This window comes from Hemiscyllium ocellatum, chromosome 2, assembly GCF_020745735.1.
Source record: "Hemiscyllium ocellatum isolate sHemOce1 chromosome 2, sHemOce1.pat.X.cur, whole genome shotgun sequence".
Classification (NCBI taxonomy): domain Eukaryota; kingdom Metazoa; phylum Chordata; class Chondrichthyes; order Orectolobiformes; family Hemiscylliidae; genus Hemiscyllium; species Hemiscyllium ocellatum.
The window spans coordinates 10,713,051-10,734,145 of record NC_083402.1 but is presented as its reverse complement, the minus strand read 5'-3'; the positions used below and the strand labels follow the sequence as shown (position 1 = coordinate 10,734,145).

General features: G+C 40.4%; 1 protein-coding gene across 1 annotated transcript in view; it reads right to left on the bottom strand.

The window, feature by feature from the left end:
* The window catches only part of cfap99 (cilia and flagella associated protein 99), a 104,028-nt gene that overhangs the window by 47,533 nt on the left and 35,400 nt on the right, over positions 1-21,095 (bottom strand). The window contains exon 6 of the mRNA XM_060847287.1: positions 6,705-6,785. Coding sequence (XP_060703270.1) covers positions 6,705-6,785 — 81 coding nt within the window. The remainder of the gene's footprint in view (positions 1-6,704; positions 6,786-21,095) is intronic.

The following is a 21,095-nucleotide window of genomic DNA, read 5'->3' as shown; positions in this document are numbered from 1 at the left end:
GGCCACATAATCAATTGAATTTGTATCAATTTCTGTGATAAAGAAATGCAGTTTTAAAAATTCATTCACAGGATCAAAGTGTCACTGATATTAATTGCCAACAGAAATGCCCTTGTGAAGATTCAACAAATCGTGGATTTGAAGGTGAGGAGCTCAGAAAGAGTTTAAGGATAACTTTGGTAGGTCATAGAAAGAGAAATTAACTGTGCTCTCCAGGATGATCCTGGAATAGTGGTCAGTTTTGGAAAATCAGAATGAGGCCTCAATGTATAAAGCAGTTCGATCTGATAATGGATGGTGAAGTCAGAGGTGCACCATGTCATGCCTCACTAGGGGAGAGCACCAGAAATCAACTCCCACTATTCCTGGAGTTAAAGATTTTATAGAAGTAAGCAAAATTTCCCAAATTTACCCATCTTTCTAGGCATAGGTTACAGAAAACAGGGACCAGATTACTGTATTTAAGACCGACTAATTATTACAATTAATTGATTTTAGATACAGGAAAACAATTATGAATCATTAACATATAACTCTACTTGTTAAAATGTGTACCCCACTTATAAAACTTTCTCACACATACATACAGACAACAAAACATTGATGTGAGGGTGAAGGAAAAACTGGGAAGGTAGTTCAATAGTTCCTGTCCACAGGGTTCGTTGAGATGATCCTTTGGTTTGTCAGGACTTACTGCTCCTTGATCTCTCTTCTTCAGGTACTTTCACTGGTTTGCAGTAGTCATAGAGCAACTGGTCCACAACTTAAAGTTTATGATGTATTGGTTAAAAGCAACAGATTACTGCAACTGGTGAGGGAAAATAAACTGAGTTCTTCATGCCCTTGGTTTTTTTACTGCAGAGAGAAAGAAGCACTTCACTTTCCAGTAGTCGGAATGCTTCTGACACTATTATTCACGTCCACAAACTATTCAAATATCTGGGAGCCAATCGCATAATTGTTGGCACTTAGAAGGCCTTTGTCATCATAACTGATATCATTTCATAGACCAATCAGCTACTTTTTGCTTCCTGGATTGCATCTAGTACACACCCCTTGGTGCCAGTTCATCTGCAACTAAATATCTGTTAGTGACTGAACAAAAACGTGTAAACTGCATTTACAATAAGTACTGGCAGCCCGCTTTTAAATAGCACCACACTCCCTTCCACATTCTATTGTTTTTAAATCTGCCTTCTTCCCATTTCAGTCTACAGTCAAAAATAGAAAGTTAAAAGGACACAGTTACTACAGATTGATATGGCTTAAATCTGTATCTCTCATACCAAAGGCATGAAGAAACACAGTTTATTTTCACTCACCAGTTGTGGTAAGCTGTCACCTTTAACCAATATGTCAGAGGCTTTAAGCTGTGGACCAGTTGTTCTATGTAAGAATAAAGACATTGTCCATGCAAATGGAGAACAACAGAGATGGGAGAGACTTGCAGATTTGTGAGATAAGGATATTAAAGCTGAGTTGAGAGTTGGTTGAGCAGATTGATGATAAATATGGTTAACAGTTAAACTCGCACATGATAGGAACGGGTAGTGTGGAACAGATAACAAGGCCTATCCAGACATGAATAGATCACAAAATGCAAGCGTTGGTAGTGTAGATGGGGAGAGGGAACTTGGAAGGTATACATCTTTTGAGGAAGAGTGTAAAGCTGGTAGCTCTGCCACACTTTTCTTATTCTGTAGCATGGGATCATTCACTGACTCTGCACTGCTAACAGAAAAATCCACTCATCTGCAGTATTTATCAGAAACATTGACACATCCTCTCTCCAATTTTCCACATGATTAGCAGGAGACTCCTGCTGACAGTACAACTTGTAAAATTGCCTCATTAACTTGCTAACACTGGCCACAAAAAAATCTATATTAGTGCCTGCAATGACAGAGGGGCATTTGGCATTAGAATACAGGAGTTTAAGGCTTGATTTGTCTGAGAGGCAGATAGAAACTGATTTCAATAATTAGAGAGGAACCTAGTGCTTGAGGACATGAACATCAGGTTAAATTTCAGAAACTTAAGGTAATCAGAAGGATTTTATTTTTATATCATTCAGTATATTAAAGATGCAATATCCAGAATGTTGTAGAATGCATAGCCAAAAATAATGATTGACATTGAGACCATGTCAACATTGGAGAATACGTTTGATAGCTGCTTGTAGAAAATGGGGTTTGAGGCGATATGGAAACAAGACAGACATTTGGGATCAGGATCACTTTCTGATGTGGGAAGAGACACTACTTTTTTCAGCTGAACAGCCTGTTTCTGCTTTACAATTTCAATGTAATGGCAATGCACTACCTCAGTTTAGTAAATGTATCTTAAACACCTATTATGTACCGTTGGATATCTTTAGACTCAAGCCAAATTACCAGTCATTATGCCCCCTTGAAGTAGGCACTAGCGTCCCATGGAAAGAGTAGTTAGTGATGTTCATGACACAGTGCAAGGGTGAATTGTGGGGAGCTGCTGAGGATATGACAGTATTAATGTTCAGTTCTTGTCTGGACCGTCTGTGCTGAAGTATATTTGCAATAATTGTTTCTCTTCTCAAAACAATTTGATCTATTTGAATGAACTGATCTAACTAACATAACCAAGGTCATTAATATAGAATGGGAACTGAAAATTGTCTGGTGAAATTAGCATTCAAATTAATTCAAGTGCCAATATCACACAGTACAGTTTCTGAACTTTGGAACAACTAGACATTGAACATTGCATGACAGTAACCTAGAGTTTAATTTTAATAAGGTTCTGATCTGCATTGTAATTCAGAGGTCTGCGAGATAGGATGAAAAATTAAGCTGTAGGTCTGCTGATGTGATGTTATCCAGCAAATTTGAGCCATTTGGTACAGTGGCCTTGCATTGCCTCTATTGTGTACATGTCACTTGTGGGATGGTGATCGAGACGTGATCGTGGCTTTGCCCCTATCCTGGCATTTTTGAAAATGTCTTGGGCACAAAACGATGTATGCAATTGGGTAGCAGGGAATTCCCAGTTCACCTGTCTCCCACCTTGTCCCCATTTGGCTTTCAGACTTGTGTTAGGATTCTACTATCTGATTGATGGACAAGACATGGGTTGTGTCCTCTGACCCCCTATTGAGGGCAGCACATTGAAATTGATTCACTAATGACTGCAATCTGATGCTCAAAAGCCTCATGAATGACAAGTGTCCTTCCTTAAATATTGACAAAATCTGGGCCATTAAATCCTTGGTATTGTAATACTACTACTGATCTGTAGGCTTTATTTTAAGAAATCTTATGTTGCAATTAAAGTATCTGAATGACAGATAACATACTTGTGTATCAAGTGAAAGCTATTCTTTATGAACTGAACAATATGAATTTCTCAGAGTTCTGGTGTTCTCATTTGGTTGCTGAGACCTTTCTGGTATCCACCCTTTGGCTGAAAGGGGTTGACATCAATATGTTCCCTTTCCAGTACAAAGCATTCAAAACTAGTTGTAGCAATCACTAGTGCATTACAAATTCTTGATGTCAATTTCTTTGCTGTCAGGGTATTCGGCCTCTTGAATGTATTAATTGGAGCCTCACATTTGTTGAATAAGCTCTGAAAGAAATCAGTTCTCAGTGAGTATGACAGCTTTTGGGTTTAAAGGATGTCTAAAGCCTTCCTGAGGCCACCAACTAAAAGTATGTATTGAAGTTGTCTTTCCTTCCTGGAGAGAAGGAGCACTCTCCCAACTTCACAGGAGTTGTGATTGCCCCCAACTCCCCATTTCTCATTTCCACACTCTTTTGAGACCCAGGAGACATGGTGCCCAGTGGGGCAAGATGCCTGAGGAGATGTGAGCAGCCCCAGCAGCTTTCCCCACGTTTGCTGATAAGGCTGCAGGTTCCATTTTTAGTCACACTGGAATCCCTTGTTTCAGGTGTCTATTACCCATGCAACACAAAATCCTGGCACTAAACACAAAGGCTCAGATGAATCTTTACTCAGGTGAAGATACTCAATAATCCATTTAAATAATAAGCAGTTTGGTTGGATGCCTGAATCAAGTTATCTCAACTGGGACATTCAGGAAGAGCACTATAATTGAAGAGGAATCAGTGGACTCAATGTTAACACTGTTTCTCTTTCCACAAATACTGCAAACCTGCTAAATTTCTCCAGGAGGTACAATTTTTTAAATTTCAGATCTCTATCATCCACAGTATTTTGCTTCTGACTACAATTCATATGATTGCCAATGAATTAAGGAGGGGAAATTCTCACCTATCTTCCTCTCCATGATTGATGTGAACTGTAATGATTAGTGTGAATGATTGTGGGCGGCACGAAGCACAGTGCCAGAGACCCGGGTTCAATTCCCGCCTCGGGCAACTGTCTGTGTGGAGTTTGCATATTCTCCCCGTGTCTGCATGGGTTTCCTCCGGGTGCTTCGGTTTCCTCCCACAGTCCCAAAAAAGTGTGCAGGTTAGGTTAATTGGCCATGCTAAATTGCCCATAGTGTTAGGTGAATGGGTAAATGTAGGAGAATGGGTCTGGGTGGATTGCTCTTTGGAGGGTCGGTGTGGACTTGTTGGGCTGAAGGGCCTGTTTCCACACTGTAAGTAATCTAATCTAATCCAAACTGGTCAGAGTATTGAGTATTGGGAGGTCATGTTGCGGCTGTACAGGATATTAGTTAGGCCACTGTTGGAATATTGTGTGCAATTCTGGTCTCCTTCCTATTGGAAAGATGTTGTGAAATTTTAAAGGGTTCAGAAAAGATTTACGAGGATGTTGCCAGGATTGGAGGATTTGAGCTATTGGAAGAGGTTGAATAGGGTGGGGCTGTTTTCTCTGGAGCGTCGGAGGCTGAGGGATGACCTTATAGAGGGGGATAGATAGGTTAAATAGACAAAGTCTTTTCCCTGGGATGGGGGAGTACAGAACGAGAGGGCATAGGTTTAGCGTGAGAGGGGCAAGATATAAAAGAGGCTTAAGGGGCAATCTTTTCACTCAAAGGGTGGTACATGTATGGAATGAGCTGCCAGAGGAAGTGGTGGAGGCTAGAACAATTGCAACATTTAAGAGGCATTTGGATGGGTATATGAATAGGAAGGGTTTGGAGGGATATGGGCCAAGTGCTGGCAGGTGGGACTAGATTGTGTTGGGATATCTAGTTGGCATGGACAAGTTGGGTTTGTTTCCGTGCTGTACATCTTTATGACTCTATGACTCTAAATATATTTGACTGGGAAATAAATGAGACTAATTTGAGAGGGAGGGCATACATTATTTTAAAACACTTTAAAGATAAATATTCAGGTAGGAATTCACCTTTAAAGAAACCATTGCAACTGGCAGAAAAAGCCAGGAAGGTCCACTTTGAAATTAGAATACACCTAGAAATGGGCATGGAGATGACACACATAATATTATGACATACATTATCGTTAAAGTAATTGAGGAGTACTCAAAACAGATAACAAGAAAAGTATAAAGAATGAAGGCTTGGAAAAAGGCATGATATTTTCACGCTTAGGTGTGACATTAAGATGCTAACAGAAGGAATACTGAAACTATCCAACTGAAAAAATATGACAAATATCCGAATCACATCAGTACTACTAATTACCAGGATCAGACACTCATGAAGACAGAAATGAAATAACTTTACTGAGAAATCCTGAATGAATGATTCTTGTAAGATGAAGGCATTAAAGAGTGATGAAAGAAATATCCACGTATAAAGAAAATAAATTGATGACATAAAGAATCACAACTTCATAAAGGAATTTTCACTGAATAATAAAGGAATTATATTAAATGATACAGCATCAGATGAAAGTGGGAGAAACCTACATATAAAGGGTTAACACAAACATTTTCATAGCAGGTAGGATCTAAACAATATAAAAATAAGACCCTTTCACTAACATTTCAGAAGTATTAAGAACACTCAGATATTACTTCTGAAAATATATTTTTTTCCAGGAGACAGCACCTTATTCACTTGTGGTTTGCAAGTAAAGATTTACTTTAAATATTGATCGATATTCCATCCTTGGATATTGTCACATTTTTTACTCCTGTCTATTCTTAGATATTCTTGAATATTTAGAAATAATATCTAATTGGATGCTATTACATTTGAGATTACACCTTTTGACAGTTCTTGGCATCAGGTTATATTTATCCACTTAAAAGTGTATTGCTTGTTAACTTCTATTAATAAAGTCATAACATAAGCAAATCAGTTCATTTAAGTTTTTCTGTTAAAACTAAAATTAACCCTAACTCTATATTCTTCTTACATGGAGAAGTGAGAAATTAAAATATGCTACAAATATAATTAATTTGTTATTAAAATTAAAGTATGTTCATAGCTTAGCTAAGATTTATTAAGCAAGCTATTTGGAGGAAGGCAACATTCTCAGCAGCTTCTTCCCCTGTGAGATGGTAAAACCTGTAGACCCAGGGATGGGATTGACAGACCTGAACTCAGTGAACAGGAGTTACCAGGGAAACACTCCTGATCTAAATTAGCTCTAAATAAGAGCTGAAAGATATAAATTGCTTTTGAGTCAGTGTGTAGGGATATTGGTTGATGAAATACAGAGGACATCCACTGCAACCAAATGGCTTGTCACCAGTTGGATCCACAAGACTCACAAACAACTGAGTTGCATTCAGCATAAGAAAGACAACAAAAGCATTCAAACCTCTGCCCTGCGACGATTTTTCCTTTTAAGTGTTTCCAGCAGTTGCTGCTCTTTTGGAGGTTCATAGGTACTTCTGGGAATCTGAATAATAAGAGAGAGAAACATAAGACTGAGACAACACTTGCCTGAAATATCAGTAAGCTCATAAAGTTTATTCATTTATCTGTTTAAAAGGGTATTAGATACTATTCATGATTAGTCGTGCTGGAAGAGCACAGCAGTTCAGGCAGCATCCAAGGAGCAGCGAAATTGACGTTTCAGGCAAAAGCCCTTCATCAGGAATAAAGGCAGAGAGCCTGAAGCATGGAGAGATAAGCTAGAGGAGGGTGGGGTGGGGAGAAAGTAGCATAGAGTACAATGGGTGAGTGGGGGAGGGGATGAAGGTGATAGGTCAGGGAGGAGAGGGTGGAGTGGATAGGTGGAAAAGGAGATAGGCAGGTAGGACAAGTCTGGACAAGTTATGGGGACAGTGCTGAGCTGGAAGTTTGGAACTAGGGTGAGGTGGGGGAAGGGGAAATGAGGAAACTGTTGAAGTCCACATTGATGCCCTCTCACTCTGCCGAGGACATGGAAATCCTGGGCCTCCTTCACCGCTGCTCCCTCACCACCAGACGCCTGGAGGAAGAACGCCTCATCTTCCGCCTCAGAACACTTCAACCCCAGGGCATCAATGTGGACTTCAACAGTTTCCTCATTTCCCCTTCCCTCACCTCACCCTAGTTCCAAACTTCCAGCTCAGCGCTGTCCCCATGACTTGCCCAGATTTGTCCTACCTGCCTATCTCCTTTTCCACTTATCCACTCCACCCTCTCCTCCCTGACCTATCACCTTCATCCCCTCCCCCACTCACCTATTGTACTCTATGCTACTTTCTCCCCACCCCCACCCCCCTCTAGCTTATCTCTCCATGCTTCAGGCTCACTGCCTTTATTCCTGATGAAGGGCTTTTGCCTGAAACATCGATTTCGCTGCTCCTTGGATGCTGCCTGAACTGCTGTGCTCTTCCAGCACCACTGATCCAGAATCTGGTTTCCAGCATTTGCAGTCATTGTTTTTACCTCGATACTATTCACATCCCAACAAGGCCATGCAGTGGTTACGCTCGACAGCAACAGTGTTCTCATCAGCCTCCTTTTTATGAATCATGTGAACATATCCTATTCCCTTTCATATTTCTTTTGCTGTATTGAATTTATCTATTTTAGGAACAAAGAATAACGTAATATAGTTTTGTGTTAAAAACGGGGAAGCATGGATTTATTCCATTTTTAAGATCATAAGCCCATTAAGCTAGCAGCAGAAGTAGGCCACTTGTTCTACCGAGTCTGCTCTGCCATCCACTGCAATCACTGCCTTTTCTCTATAACCCTTGTTTCTCTGAAAAACCTCTGTCAATGTCAGCCTTGAACACACTTAATGACCCAGCCTTCTGCAGTAAAGAAATCAATACTACCTCCTGAGAGAAGAAATTGCTCCTCATCTCTGTCTTAAATGTGCAGCCCCTTTTACTGAGGTTATACCCTCTGGTCCTAGATTCTCCCACAGGGGATATGACCTTTCTGCATCTATCATGTCAAGGCCATTTAAGATCTTTCAATGAGATCACCTTGTTACTAAAGTCCAATGAGTACAGACTCAACCTGCTCAACCACTCCTCATTAGACAGTCTTTCTGTAGGTGGGATCTTATCTGAACTGCCTCTAAGAGCAGTATATCTTCCCTGAGAGAAGGGGCTCAAAACTGTTTATGGTATTCCAGCTGTGGTCTGACTAGTGCCATGTTTATTTGTAATGAGACCTCCCTATTTTTGCATTGTATTCCCTTTGAAATAAAGGCCAACTTGAACTTAAATGGTAGCTTTTGTGATTTTTGCATGAGGAATCCCAAATCCTTCTGTGCTGTAGCTTTCTGCAGTCTTTCTCCATTTAAATAATATTTAGTTCTCTATTCTTCCTCCTAAGATCCATAATCTCACAATACATTCCATCTGCCAAGTTTTTGTCTACTCGCTCAACCCTTCTATATCTTTGCGTCATCTTCAGCAATTACTTTCCCACTTGTTTTAGTGTCATCCACAAACATGGCTATAGTGCACAAAATCAAAAATTGCTGGAGAAACACAGCAGGTCTGGCATTACCTGTGTACAGAAAGCAGACTCAATGTTTTGGGAATTGTCGCCAGAGTACTGATCTTTGCAGCACTCCACTAATCAAGGGTTGCCATCCTGAAAGTGCACTGCCCTTATCTCAAATCTCTGTCTTCTATTAGTTAGCTAATCCTGTTTCCATGCTAATATATTACCTTCAAGAACCATAGTCTCTTTTCTTGTTAATGCTTTCTGAAATTCCAGATATATTACACCCATTGCTTCCCTGTCATATATCCTGCTTGTTACCTTCTCAAAGAATTGTAATAAATTTGTCAGGTATTATTTCCTCTTCGTGATACCATGCATTATCATATTATTCATTTCTAAAATACTCAGCTATTACATGTTTTAATAGATTCTAATATTTTCATGATAAAAAGCTGTTAAGCTAACTGGCCAATATTTACTTGTATTTTGTTCACTTTCCTTTTTAAATGAAGGTTTTCATTGGCAGTTTTCTAATCCTTTGAGACTTGCTCAAGATTGAAGGATTCCTGAAAGATTACTATCTCTGGAGTTACTTCTTTCAATATCCAAGCAAGTATTTCATCAGGTCCATGGAACTTCTTGTTCCTTTGCCCGATTAGTTTCTCTGGTACTTTTTTTTTGTACGAAGAACAAAGAACAATACAAACAGGCCTTATAGCTGACACATTTTGCCCTCCCTACTAAAACTGTCTTCACTTTCAGGATCTGTATCCCTCTATTCCCTTCCTATTTACATAGATGCTTCTATTCCGTCTGCTTCCACTACCTCTTCTGGCAGTATGTTTCAGGTACTCACCACTCTTTGTGTGAAAAACGTGCCTCGTACATCTCTTTTAAACTTCCCTCTTTGCACTTTGAACCTGTGTCCCCAAGTAACTGACCCCTCCACCCTGAGAAAAAGCCTCATACGTTCCACTCTATCCATGCCATTCACAATCTTATAAAATTCTAGCAGTTTGCCCCTCAACCTCCTGTGTTCCAGTGAAAACAAACCCAGGCTATTCAATCTTTCTTCATAGCTAAAATCCATCATACCAGGCAACATCCTAGTAAACCTCTTCAGTACCCTCTGCAAAGTATCCACATCCTTCTGGTAATGTGTTGACCAGAACTGTACACAATATTCCAAGTGGGACCTAACTATAGTTCTATGAAGCTTCAGCATAACTTGCCTATCCTTATTCTCAATGCCCCTTCCAAAGAGGACAAGCATGCTGTAGACTTTTTTTATTACCTTATCTGCCTGCCTGTCCTTCAGTAATCTGTGGACTTGTATACCTAGATCCCTCTGAATATCAATGCTCCTGAGTTTTCTGCCAGGACATTTTGACCAATACTTGACCTTCCAAAATGCATCACCTCACATTTGGCCGAATTAAACTTCATCTGCCTTTTGTACCAGTCTGCCATGAGGGACCTTGTCAAAGGCTCTATCAAAGTCCATGTAGACAACAAGCGTTGCTTTTCCCTCATCAATCATCTTCACCATCTCCTCAAAGACTCAATCAAGTTGATGTGGCAGCACTTCCCCTGCACAAAACCATGTTGTCCATTGCTAATAAGTCCATTTGCTTCCAAACTCAGAAAGATCTCAACTCAAAGAATATTTTCCAATAATTTCTCTTCCACTGACATGAGACTCACAGGCTTGTAATTTCCTGGATTAACTTCTTAAACAAAGGGACTCTCGCTGCTGGCCCTCTTACTTTAGGAGGGATATAGTTATATAGGAGGTAGTTCAGAGAAGATTCACTTGATTGATTCCATAGAACAGGATTTTGTCTCACAAGAGATATGAAGCAGTTTAAGTCTATCCACTCTGGAATTTAGAAGAATCAGAGGAGATCTAATTGAGTTATAGAAAATGCTAAAGGGTGCTGACAAAGTAGACAAAGAAAGAATAGTTCCTCATGGGGCAATCTTGAATGAAAGATTATTGGTTTAGGATAAAGAGTGGCAGACGTAAAACAGAGACAATAAAAATGATTTCCCTCAAAGAGCTATGAATCTGTGCAATTCACTATCTCAGAGTGCAGTAGATGCTGGGACATTGAGTAAATTTAAAGAGGAGATTGGCAAATTTGTAATTAGTAATGGGAAGAAGGGTTATAGAAAAGAGGCAGGAAATTGGAGTTGAGGCCAAACTGAGATCAGCCATGATCACATCAAATGGCTAAGGGGTTAAATTTCCTACACCTGCTATTTCCTACATTCTGCCTTATTATTATTTTTATGGTTGTCTTTAAAGTTTTCCCAATCCTCTGGTTTAGCACATATCTTTGTTTCATTGTATGTTTTGCTTTCAATTTGAAGCTATCCTTAACTCCCCTGGTCAACTATAGTCAATTTATCCTCTTCCTAGAATCTTTGTTTCTGCAGGAATATATTATTGTTGTGAGCCACGAACCATTTTCTTTCCTGATAAACCTCTTTTCTAGTTCACTCCAAGTAGCTCTGCCCTAATTACTTTGTAGTTACTCTTATTTATGTTTCCTTACCTTTTTTTTTCATTTCCGTCCCAGGTCTCTACTTTTTAAACCTCTGAAAATATCTTCTCTTCAGGTACCACTTCAATTCTCTTTTGGAAGTTATAACTGAGTTCTACTGTGATGTACTGCTGCTTCCAGCACCATTTCAGACAGCACATTTTACATCACAACAATCCACTGCATTAAAAATTTTGCTCCTGTAATGGTGGCTCAGTGATTAGCACTGCTGCCTCACAGCACCAGGGACCCAGGTTCAATTCCAGCCTCAGGCGACTGTGTGGAGTTTGCACATTTTCCCCTGTGTCTGTATGGGTTTCCTCCGGGTGCTCCGGTTTCCTCCCACAATCCAAAGATGTGCAGGTCAGCTGAATTGGTCATGCTAAATTGACCATAGTGTTAGGTGCATTAGTCAAAGGGAAATGAGTATGGGTAGGTTACTCTTCAGAGGGTCAGTGGAGACTGGTTGGGCCAAAGGGCCAGTCTCCACACTGTAGGGAATCTAACCTAATCTGATCAACTCTGTTTGTTTAGCAAATCAACTCTGGTCTGTTAGCAATCCTTCTGGCAGTGGAAATAATTTCTATTAACTCCAACAAAACCTCTCTGACTTTGAACATCTCAGTCAAATTTCCTTTGCACCAAATCTGCTCAAATGAGTTTCTCCATATAAGTGAAGTCTCTCATCCTTTGTACCATTCTAGTAAATTACTTTTGTACGCTCTCCAAGGTCCTGACACCTTCCTTAAGTGTGTGCCCAGAACAGAATAGAATAAAGTCAAACTGAAGTTCTGTCTTGCAAATTTTTATAGTCTGTGAAAACCATATAGAATGCTTGATATTCACAGACTTCCCACCTTGTTCTACCACCTTTCAGCATTTGTGTACATACTCACATTTTTTCTGTTCCTTCATCCTCAAAAAATGTACCAGTGTTACTATTGCCTCTGCTCAATCTTTCTAACACATTGCACATTATTTCATTCCTCACTGGATTAAGTTTCATCTGCCACATATCTATCCATTGTACTACATTCTTCAAGGTCTGTTACTAAATTTACCAGTATTTATTATGTTTTAGAGTTTCGTGTCACCTGCAAGCTTTGAAATTATTACAATGGACCTAAGTCTAGTTCATAAATATGCACATAAGAGAGTAAAATAGTGCAGAACAATTCTGGTCATATCTGCCAAGCCTGAAAAACAACTGTTCACTGTCACTCTTTGTTTTCTGTTCCGTAATTGGCTAATACTTATTGCCATTGTCCCTTTAATCTCATGGGTTTACTTTGGTTTATAAATCTGTGACCTTCAATGCAATAAATGAGGAACAGAAAGTTTTTTTTAAATACAGATGTCACACAGGTGCTATTTCTGGGATCTTGGGACTTGGTCACCCCATGAGACCAAACACATTAAACACTGCAGCATTAAAAAGTAGTTTAGCTATTTTAGGTGTTCCAAGAGGGCATGGCTGTCTTAAAAGCACTGATGTGCTGAGCTACCCAGTGAGTGAGGCCCTGCTGATTATTGTTATGTCAAGCCATTTCATGAATCAATAATTTAGAGTTCATTGCAAGGAAAATCTATTCAAAACCTTGAAGATTGAGGATTGTAGGTATTTTCCAAATCAACCTGCCCTGAAGCAGATGGAACTTGAGCCTAGGACTCCTCCTCAGAGGTAGGGATACCACACTGCACTACAAAGAGTTTAGGATTGGAACTTGAGAGGTGGAACAGTTGATAGCATTATTCAAATTAATCGTCACAGCTTTAAGAAGATAGAAATACATTTGGAACAAGAAACGCCTTATATTCAATCCCTCCACAGTTTCAGGATGTTTCAGTCAACCAAAGAATGTTTCCTTGCTGATAACCCATGTTAGATTAAGCAACACTGTTTTCTAACAAATGCTTTGCCAAATTCATTTTTGTAGTAAACTGCACCTTTTATTATTTTAATGCAGCTGATATCAGTGGTGCACCTTTCTCACTGTTCCTCATTCAGTATGCTGCTGGCAAGTTATTTATTTTTACAGTATAAAATCTGTCAGGTTCTTGTGAAAGAACAGCATAAGGGATAAAGGCAGTTCTTTCAAAGAAAGACAGATTGCTGATGACAAGAAGAACTAAGGTGATTTTAAGTTTTAACTGCACATCTCTAATCCATGTTTAAGATTTTAAATATATTAGTATTTTCCTTTGTATATTATTTTTGTCTGTATGTCTCCAGCATTCTTGGGGGTTAGAAACCATAGAACCATAGAAACAACGCAGCACTTCAGCCCATTTCATCTACGTTGACCCAAAGACACCTAGGTGTCCTCTCTAATCCTGTGCATGGCCCATAGCCTTGCAGCTTACAGCACTTAAAATACAGATACAGGTACGTTTAAAAGAAGTTCAGAGTCTGAGGGTGGCACGGTGGCTCAATGGTTAGCACTGCTGCCTCACAATGCCAGGCTCCCAGGTTTGATTCTAGCCTCAGGTGATTGTCTGTGTAGAGTTTGCATGTTCTCCTTGTGTCAGTGTGGGCTTTCTCCAGGTGCTCCGGTTTCCTCCCGCAGCCCAAAGATGTGTAGGTTAGGTGAATTGGCTATGCTAAATTGTCCATAGTGTTTGGAAAGTGTGGGTTAGGTGCATTACTTATGGAAAATGTAGGGTTATAGTTAAGGGGATGGGCAGAGGGGGTTACTCTTCTGAGGGTCAGTGTGGACTTGTTGGGCCAAATGGCCTGTTCCCATGCTGTAGGTGTTCTAAGGTTTACCTCCACCACCAACTCAGGCAGTGAATTCCAGACACCCACCACTCTGTGTAAAAAGAAGTTTTCCTCATTTCCCCTCTCATCCTTAGCTTGAAACTATGACTCCTGGTTTATGAACTCTTTAGGAGAAAGTGAGGACTGCAGACGCTGGAGATTAGAGCTGAAAATGTGTTGCTGGAAAAGCGCAGCAGGTCAGGCAACATCCAAGGAGCAGGAGAATCGACGTTTCGGGCATGAGCCCTCCTTCAGGAATGAGGAAAGTGTGCCAAGCAGGCTAAGATAAAAGGTAGGGAGGAGGGACTTGAGGGAGGGGCGTTGGAAATGCGACAGGTGGAAGGAGGTTAAGGTGAGGGTGATAGGCCGGAGTGGGGGTGGGGGCGGAGAGGTCAGGAAGAAGATTGCAGGTTAGGAAGGTGATGCTGAGTTCAAGAGTTGGGACTGAGACAAGGTGGGGGGAGGGGAAATGAGGAAACTGGAGAAATTTGAGTTCATCCCTTGTGGTTGGAGGGTTCCTAGGAGGGTGCCTAGGAACCCTCCAACTACAAGGGATGAACTCAGATTTCTCCAGTTTCCTCATTTCCTCTCCCCCCACCTTGTCTCAGTCCCAACCCTCGAACTCAGCACCACCTTCCTAACCTGCAATCTTCTTCCTGACCTCTCCGCCCCCACCCCCACTCCGGCCTATCACCCTCACCTTAACCTCCTTCCACCTGTCGCATTTCCAACGCCCCTCCCCCAAGTCCCTCCTCCCTACCTTTTATCTTAGCCTGCTTGGCACACTTTCCTCATTCCTGAAGGAGGGCTCATGCCCGAAACGTCGATTTTCCTGCTCCTTGGATGTTGCCTGACCTGCTGCGCTTTTCCAGCAACACATTTTCAGCAGTTATGAACTCTCTGCCAAGGGAAACAAGTTTGTCCTGCCTAGTCTATTTCTACCTCTCAATTTTGTATACCGCAATCATGTCACTCCTCAGCCTTTTCTGTTCCAAGCTAAACAACTCCAATCTCTCTTCGGAGTTACAATTCTCCAGCTCTGGCTGCATCCTAGTAAATCCTCTCTGCGCTATCTCCAGAGCAATTACATCTTTCCTGTAATGTGGTGACCAAAACTGCACACAATACTCCAGTTATGGCCTCAGCACTGTCTTATATAGTTTCATCATTATGTCCCTATTTTGAAATTCAAAACCCCTGCCAATGAAGGAGAGCATTCCATATGCCTTCTTTACAAGCTCACCTATGTGCTTTGCTCTTGCAAGCTTAGATCTCTAACGTCATCCACTCCTCTCAGTATTTTCCCATTTATTTTGTTTCCCTTTTACTATTTGACCTCCCTAAATGCATTACCTCAATCTTAACAGAGTTGAACTCCATCTGCCACTTTCTAACAATTTGGCCAACACCAGAATAAGACTGACTGGCCTCTCATTGTTTGGCATTCCCTTTGTACAGGTTGTAGTAGGAGAATGAAGTTTTATGGCCTGTTGGTTGTGGCTGTCAGTGCTGCTCTTGATCGGGCAGTATATCTGTGCTTATGATTGTCAGTCATTCCAGCACTCACGACGAATGGACCTTTGACAGAGAACTCTGACAGGACTCGTCATGCCTCAAGACGTCACTTATTCTCAACCATGCTGTTTTTATCATGGAAATATGACACAATGATTGTAATCATAATTTCAAAAGACAATGAAGCTTTTGAGTGTCATGAGCTCATTTCCTAATAAGAGAGCTGTTTACTTAAATTGATTATTGTTCGGAAATTATCCTGCTACCAGGGATGTTGACAATTACCCAGACTTCTCAGTGTTATTGACTTAGAAAAACATTGTTTACAAAATAGCACAGGACACAGGTGCACAAAAAGCAATTATGATAAGATGAGATAGAAAATCTTGAACTGGATAGCTTTCATACACTTTGGACATTTCAAAGGGCTTCATAGCCAGTTACGTCCTCTTTAGGTTTAGTCAATGTTGTAAAAACCTGTGAATACATTGGTTTAGGATTCCTGTGGTGTAGTGGTAGTGCCCCTATCTCACCCTGGAGGCCAGGATTCAAGTCTCATCTGCACTAGAGCTGTGCTATAACATACCTGCACAGGTTGATTAAAAATATTTTTGAACGCATTGGTTAATACTAAAGCAGGCCAGTGTAGACTTTAATTATCCCTCTTTGACTAACATTTCCATTGATCAAAATCCAAATTATCAACATTTTGTCGTAACCTTGTTTGGTGAGTGTCACAGGGCGTTCTCTTCATGTTGAGGCCTAAATTTATCACCCAGTCAAAACAACAGGAGCAGAAAAAGATTATAAAGTATTTATTAACTTATAAATAAAAGTTATTTAATCCACCGTGACTTGCACAAAGTTGTTGCCTACGTGACAATGATGTCTACATTCCTACAGTGTTTATTATGTTATCTCCCCAGCTGATAGTACTGTTGGACAAATCAGATCCCAGAATGAAACTTGGTTGATAGATCATATGTTTAATAGTTTTTACTGATGGTTAGTCATTGAAACTTACTCACACAAGGCTGCGAATGTTCATTGTTAACTGACATATGTTTGTTAACAAAATAAAAAAAAAGCAAACCAAGCAATATAGGTATGAAAACAGTTTTGAAAACATAAACAGCAAAACAAATTTTAACCTGTTTCCCAGAGTATGTAGTACATTTGCTCATTTCCTGAGAAATTATCCTTCTTTCCCAACTCTTTAAATTTCTACTTCAGTGATTCCTTCTAATTTTCTTCATGTACACTCCAGAAACAACTTTACGATTCTTTTCAGAGTCTGTGTGCATTAATCTTTCACAATTCTGAGGGCCTAAACTTTCTCATTTCTAACAACTTCAAGACTCATTGGATTGGAAACTTCACATTTCAGTTAAGGTGGCTGGTTCCTCTGAATTGAGTTATACTCTTGTTTCTTCTGAACTAAATTTAACAATATTCTGAAGAGCAGTCATGTCAGACCCCAAACATCAACTTTGTTCGTCTCTCTGTAAATGCTCCTAGAAAAACTGAGTTTCTCCAGCATTCTCTGTATGTTTCAGATTTCCAGCATCTGCAGTATATTTTTGCCATATTCTTTGAACAAGTTGATTCTTCTGTTTGAAATCAAACTAAACCAATAGCTTTGTTCCATTTACTTCACCTGTCACAAATTCACCAATAAAAACTTCTTATCCATAAACACAATGGAGGCTCTCCCAGGCTCTTAATTACATTCACACTATTTTTAATAATGACGTATTTATGTCACTGACCTGGAATGATTTTCTGACCTTGATAAAAAAAAACTTCACAGAACTGACAAAATTTCCTCTACCTCTATTTTAGTATCCATCTTCCAAAAATGATAAAAGGACATCAAATACATCATTCATTTCCATTGTGTGTGAAATATTTGAAACACTGCCTGATAGGTATTATATAAAAGTTGCTTCTTCCTTTACAATGGCCAAATGTGGGTGGCACGGTGGCACAGTGGTTAGCACTGCTGCCTCACAGCGCCTGAGACCCGGGTTCAATTCCCGACTCAGGTGACAGACTGTGTGGAGTTTCCACGTTCTCCCCGTGTCTGCGTGGGTTTCCTCCGGGTGCTCCGGTTTCCTCCCACAGTCCAAAGATGTGCGGGTCAGGTGAATTGGCCATGCTAAATTGCCCGTAGTGTTAGGTAAGGGGTAAATGTAGGGGTATGGGTGGGTTGCGCTTCGGCGGGTCGGTGTGGACTTGTTGGGCCGAAGGGCCTGTTTCCACACTGTAAGTCTAATCTAATCTAATCTAATCTAAATTATATCAAAACAGGATTACATCTAACATTCAGTCTTAAGGAGCAAAGAAAATTGGTCCTAACCTATATTACAGGCCATGATCAAGAGTGACAGAAAAAGATTAGAAGGAATCAGTTCAGTAGAAATGTAAAGGGTTGGAAAGGAAGGATAATTTTTCTGGAAATAGTTAAGGTCAATAAGTTATATGAGAAAAGTAAGAGGTAAGAAGTCCTGTGCTTTTGACAGCTTGGGACAGAATAGTAAGAGCAAGAGGCAAAGAGCTGGGCAGTGTCTGGGATGGCATTTATCAGTGCAGGAAATGTGTAGGTGAGGTCATCGAAAGTTTTTATGACACAGGTAGATGGATTCATGTTTAGTGGGGAAATTGAAGGCTATTGGGGATAGATAGGAATGTGGAATTTGAAACAAACATTTCAGTCTTATTTGAATGGTGGCTCAGAATCAAAGAGCCAAATGGGTTGCCTCCATTTTAATTTCATATGAAATAGGAGAAATGAAGAAAGAAAATTCAGATGTAGACATGTCAAACCGATTGATGAAATTCTGACTTATTCAGAACACTTTACGTCAGATTGTTATCAAAAAGCGCAGTTTTTACAAACAAACTACAGAATATAGAATGACTTGGAAAGAAATTAGATAATGATCATGAACTGAGGCTTGGATAGACATTGATGGCAAGTTGTTCTGAAGTATATGCTGAGAAAGTCAAGGGCTTTTGAGATATTCAAAGCCATTGCTATACAGAAAACTTGAAAAACAGAGTAAAGATGGGTTTTTGCAGATCTGAGGGCAATGGAGATAATTAAAACACTGAAACTGATCACAAGTTTTAACAATAAAGTGAGCAGAAACAAATATGCAAGGAGAAGAAAAGATTAATGGAAGTAAGAGAGAAGTTGAAGAGATCATAGAATCCCTGCAGTGTTGAAGCAGGCCATTCAGCCCATTGAGTCCACACCAATCTTCCAAAAAGCATCTCTCCCAGACCCACATCCTTACTCCTGCATTTCCCACAATCCCCTTAACCTGCACATCTTTGGACTATGGGAAGAAACCGAAGCACTCGGGGGAAGTCCACACAGGCATGAGGAAATTGTGCAAGTTCCACACAGACAGTTGTCTGAAGGTAGAATCAAACTCAGGTCCCTGGGGCTGTGAGGCATCAATGCCAACCACTGAGCCACCATGCCACCCCATACCCCAAATGGGTTAGTCAAGGAATAAGCTTAAGGGTTCCCATTACCATTGCTATGGTATCACAGTTTAGGAAATAGACATTTCCTTGTAATAACAGAAGACAGAGAGCAATGCAGATTATCTAACTGGGCTACAAACATATGAATAGACACGATCAAGCTTCAAGCAAAACAAAACAGATGAAAGAATCTTTCCCTCCTTTGTGCCATGGACTCACAGCTAAAGCAGTTAATACTGTTACCAGCTTTGAAGTACAGCTGATGAAATAGAAGTTGGGTTATAAATATAGTCACAGTCAATTCCACACAGTTTGAAACAACGTTTTTCTTAAGCTGCTGAGATAGTGCAAATGTCAGTCTAAGAAAGATAAGCAGCCACTTGTGAATAATGTAAGATATAAGAATAATTTGATATTTCATTATTCAAGTTGATTTATCTTGTGATTGACTGGAGCTATATATTTTGTGGATTTTTGCTGGGGATTGGAGTGGAATCCATAGTAGCAAATGTACAGTGCCTATAGGAAGAATGGTTTCAATGACCAAATGATCTTGTTTAGGTACATTTATAATATCTGGTTCCCAGTTTGTTTAGAAATCTGCATATTTACTCTTGCTCAACTGAGTCAGCATTCACCTACGCAAGGTGGCAACTCATTCCCTTTTCCCCTTTCTACAATGCTACAGCACAAGCCTCAGATGGTCAGGGCGGAATTCATCAAAAGATGGATTGATTTCTGATTAGTGCTTTTTTTTATAATGACTACCAATTGCAACAATGCTCTTGAAATACAGAAGTGTGTTTGTTTCAAGGGAATGATTCCATGTGTAAGTAGCGATCAAACAAAACATGATTCGCCTTTGTGTTTTTAACAGTACTTTATAAAGGCAATTTAGCAGAAGCATAATAAAGATCAAGTTAAGAGAGATCAAGAACACAGTGGGTGGAATGGCTGGGGAATTTGGTGTGCCTGGAAGAGTGTTATCCTCGTTTTTAATCTCTTCAACCTGCTGGATTCTATCCAACTTGCCTGATATAATGCTTCTTCCTGTTGTCTTTTGTAAACATAATTTCAATAATTTAATAATTTGTGTGCAAACATTCTTAAACAGGGGAGAGGTGATTCTGTAGAGGCATTAGCATTGGACTGGAACTTAAAGAACCAGATATGATCTGGGGACCCAGGTTTGAATCTCATTATACGAGAGGTGGTGGAACATGATTTTTTAAAAAATTTGGAATTGAAAGTCTAATGATTATCTTGAAACCATTGTTGATTATCATAAAGACCCACTTAGTTCACTAATGTCCTTCAACGAAGGAAATCTGTCACCTAGTCTAACCTACATTTGACTCATATCTCCGCACTTCCACACACATCATCCACTGTATCCTATGCTCTCGAAGTGGTCTCCTCTACACTGGGGAGACAGGATACGTGCTTGCAGAACACAGAGAACATCTCTGGGACACACACATGGAACAATCTCACCGTCTTGTGGCCAAACACTTGAACTCCCCCTCCCACTCTGCCAAGGACATGCAGGTCCTGGGTCTCCTCCACTGCCAAACCCTTACCACCCGACGCCTGGAGGAAGTACGCCTCATCTTCCTCCGTGGGACGCTCCAACCACATGAGATCAATGTGGAATCCATCACTTTCCTCATTTCCCCTTCCCCCACCTTATCCCAGATCCAACCTTCCAACTCAGCACTACCCCCTTGAACTGTCTTCCCACCTATCTGCTCCACCCTCTTCTTCAACCTATGACCTTCACCCCCAACTTCATCGCATTCTCAGCTACCTTCCCACCAGCCCCACGCCCCCCCCCCTCCCATTTATCTCTCAGCCCCCTTGGACCACCCCCACAATCCCGATGAAGAGCATATGCTCAAAATATCGATTCTCCCGCTCCTCAAATGACCGGCTGTGCATTTACAGTACCACACTCTTCGACTCTGATCGCCAGTGTCTGCAATTCCCACTTTCCCTTGAT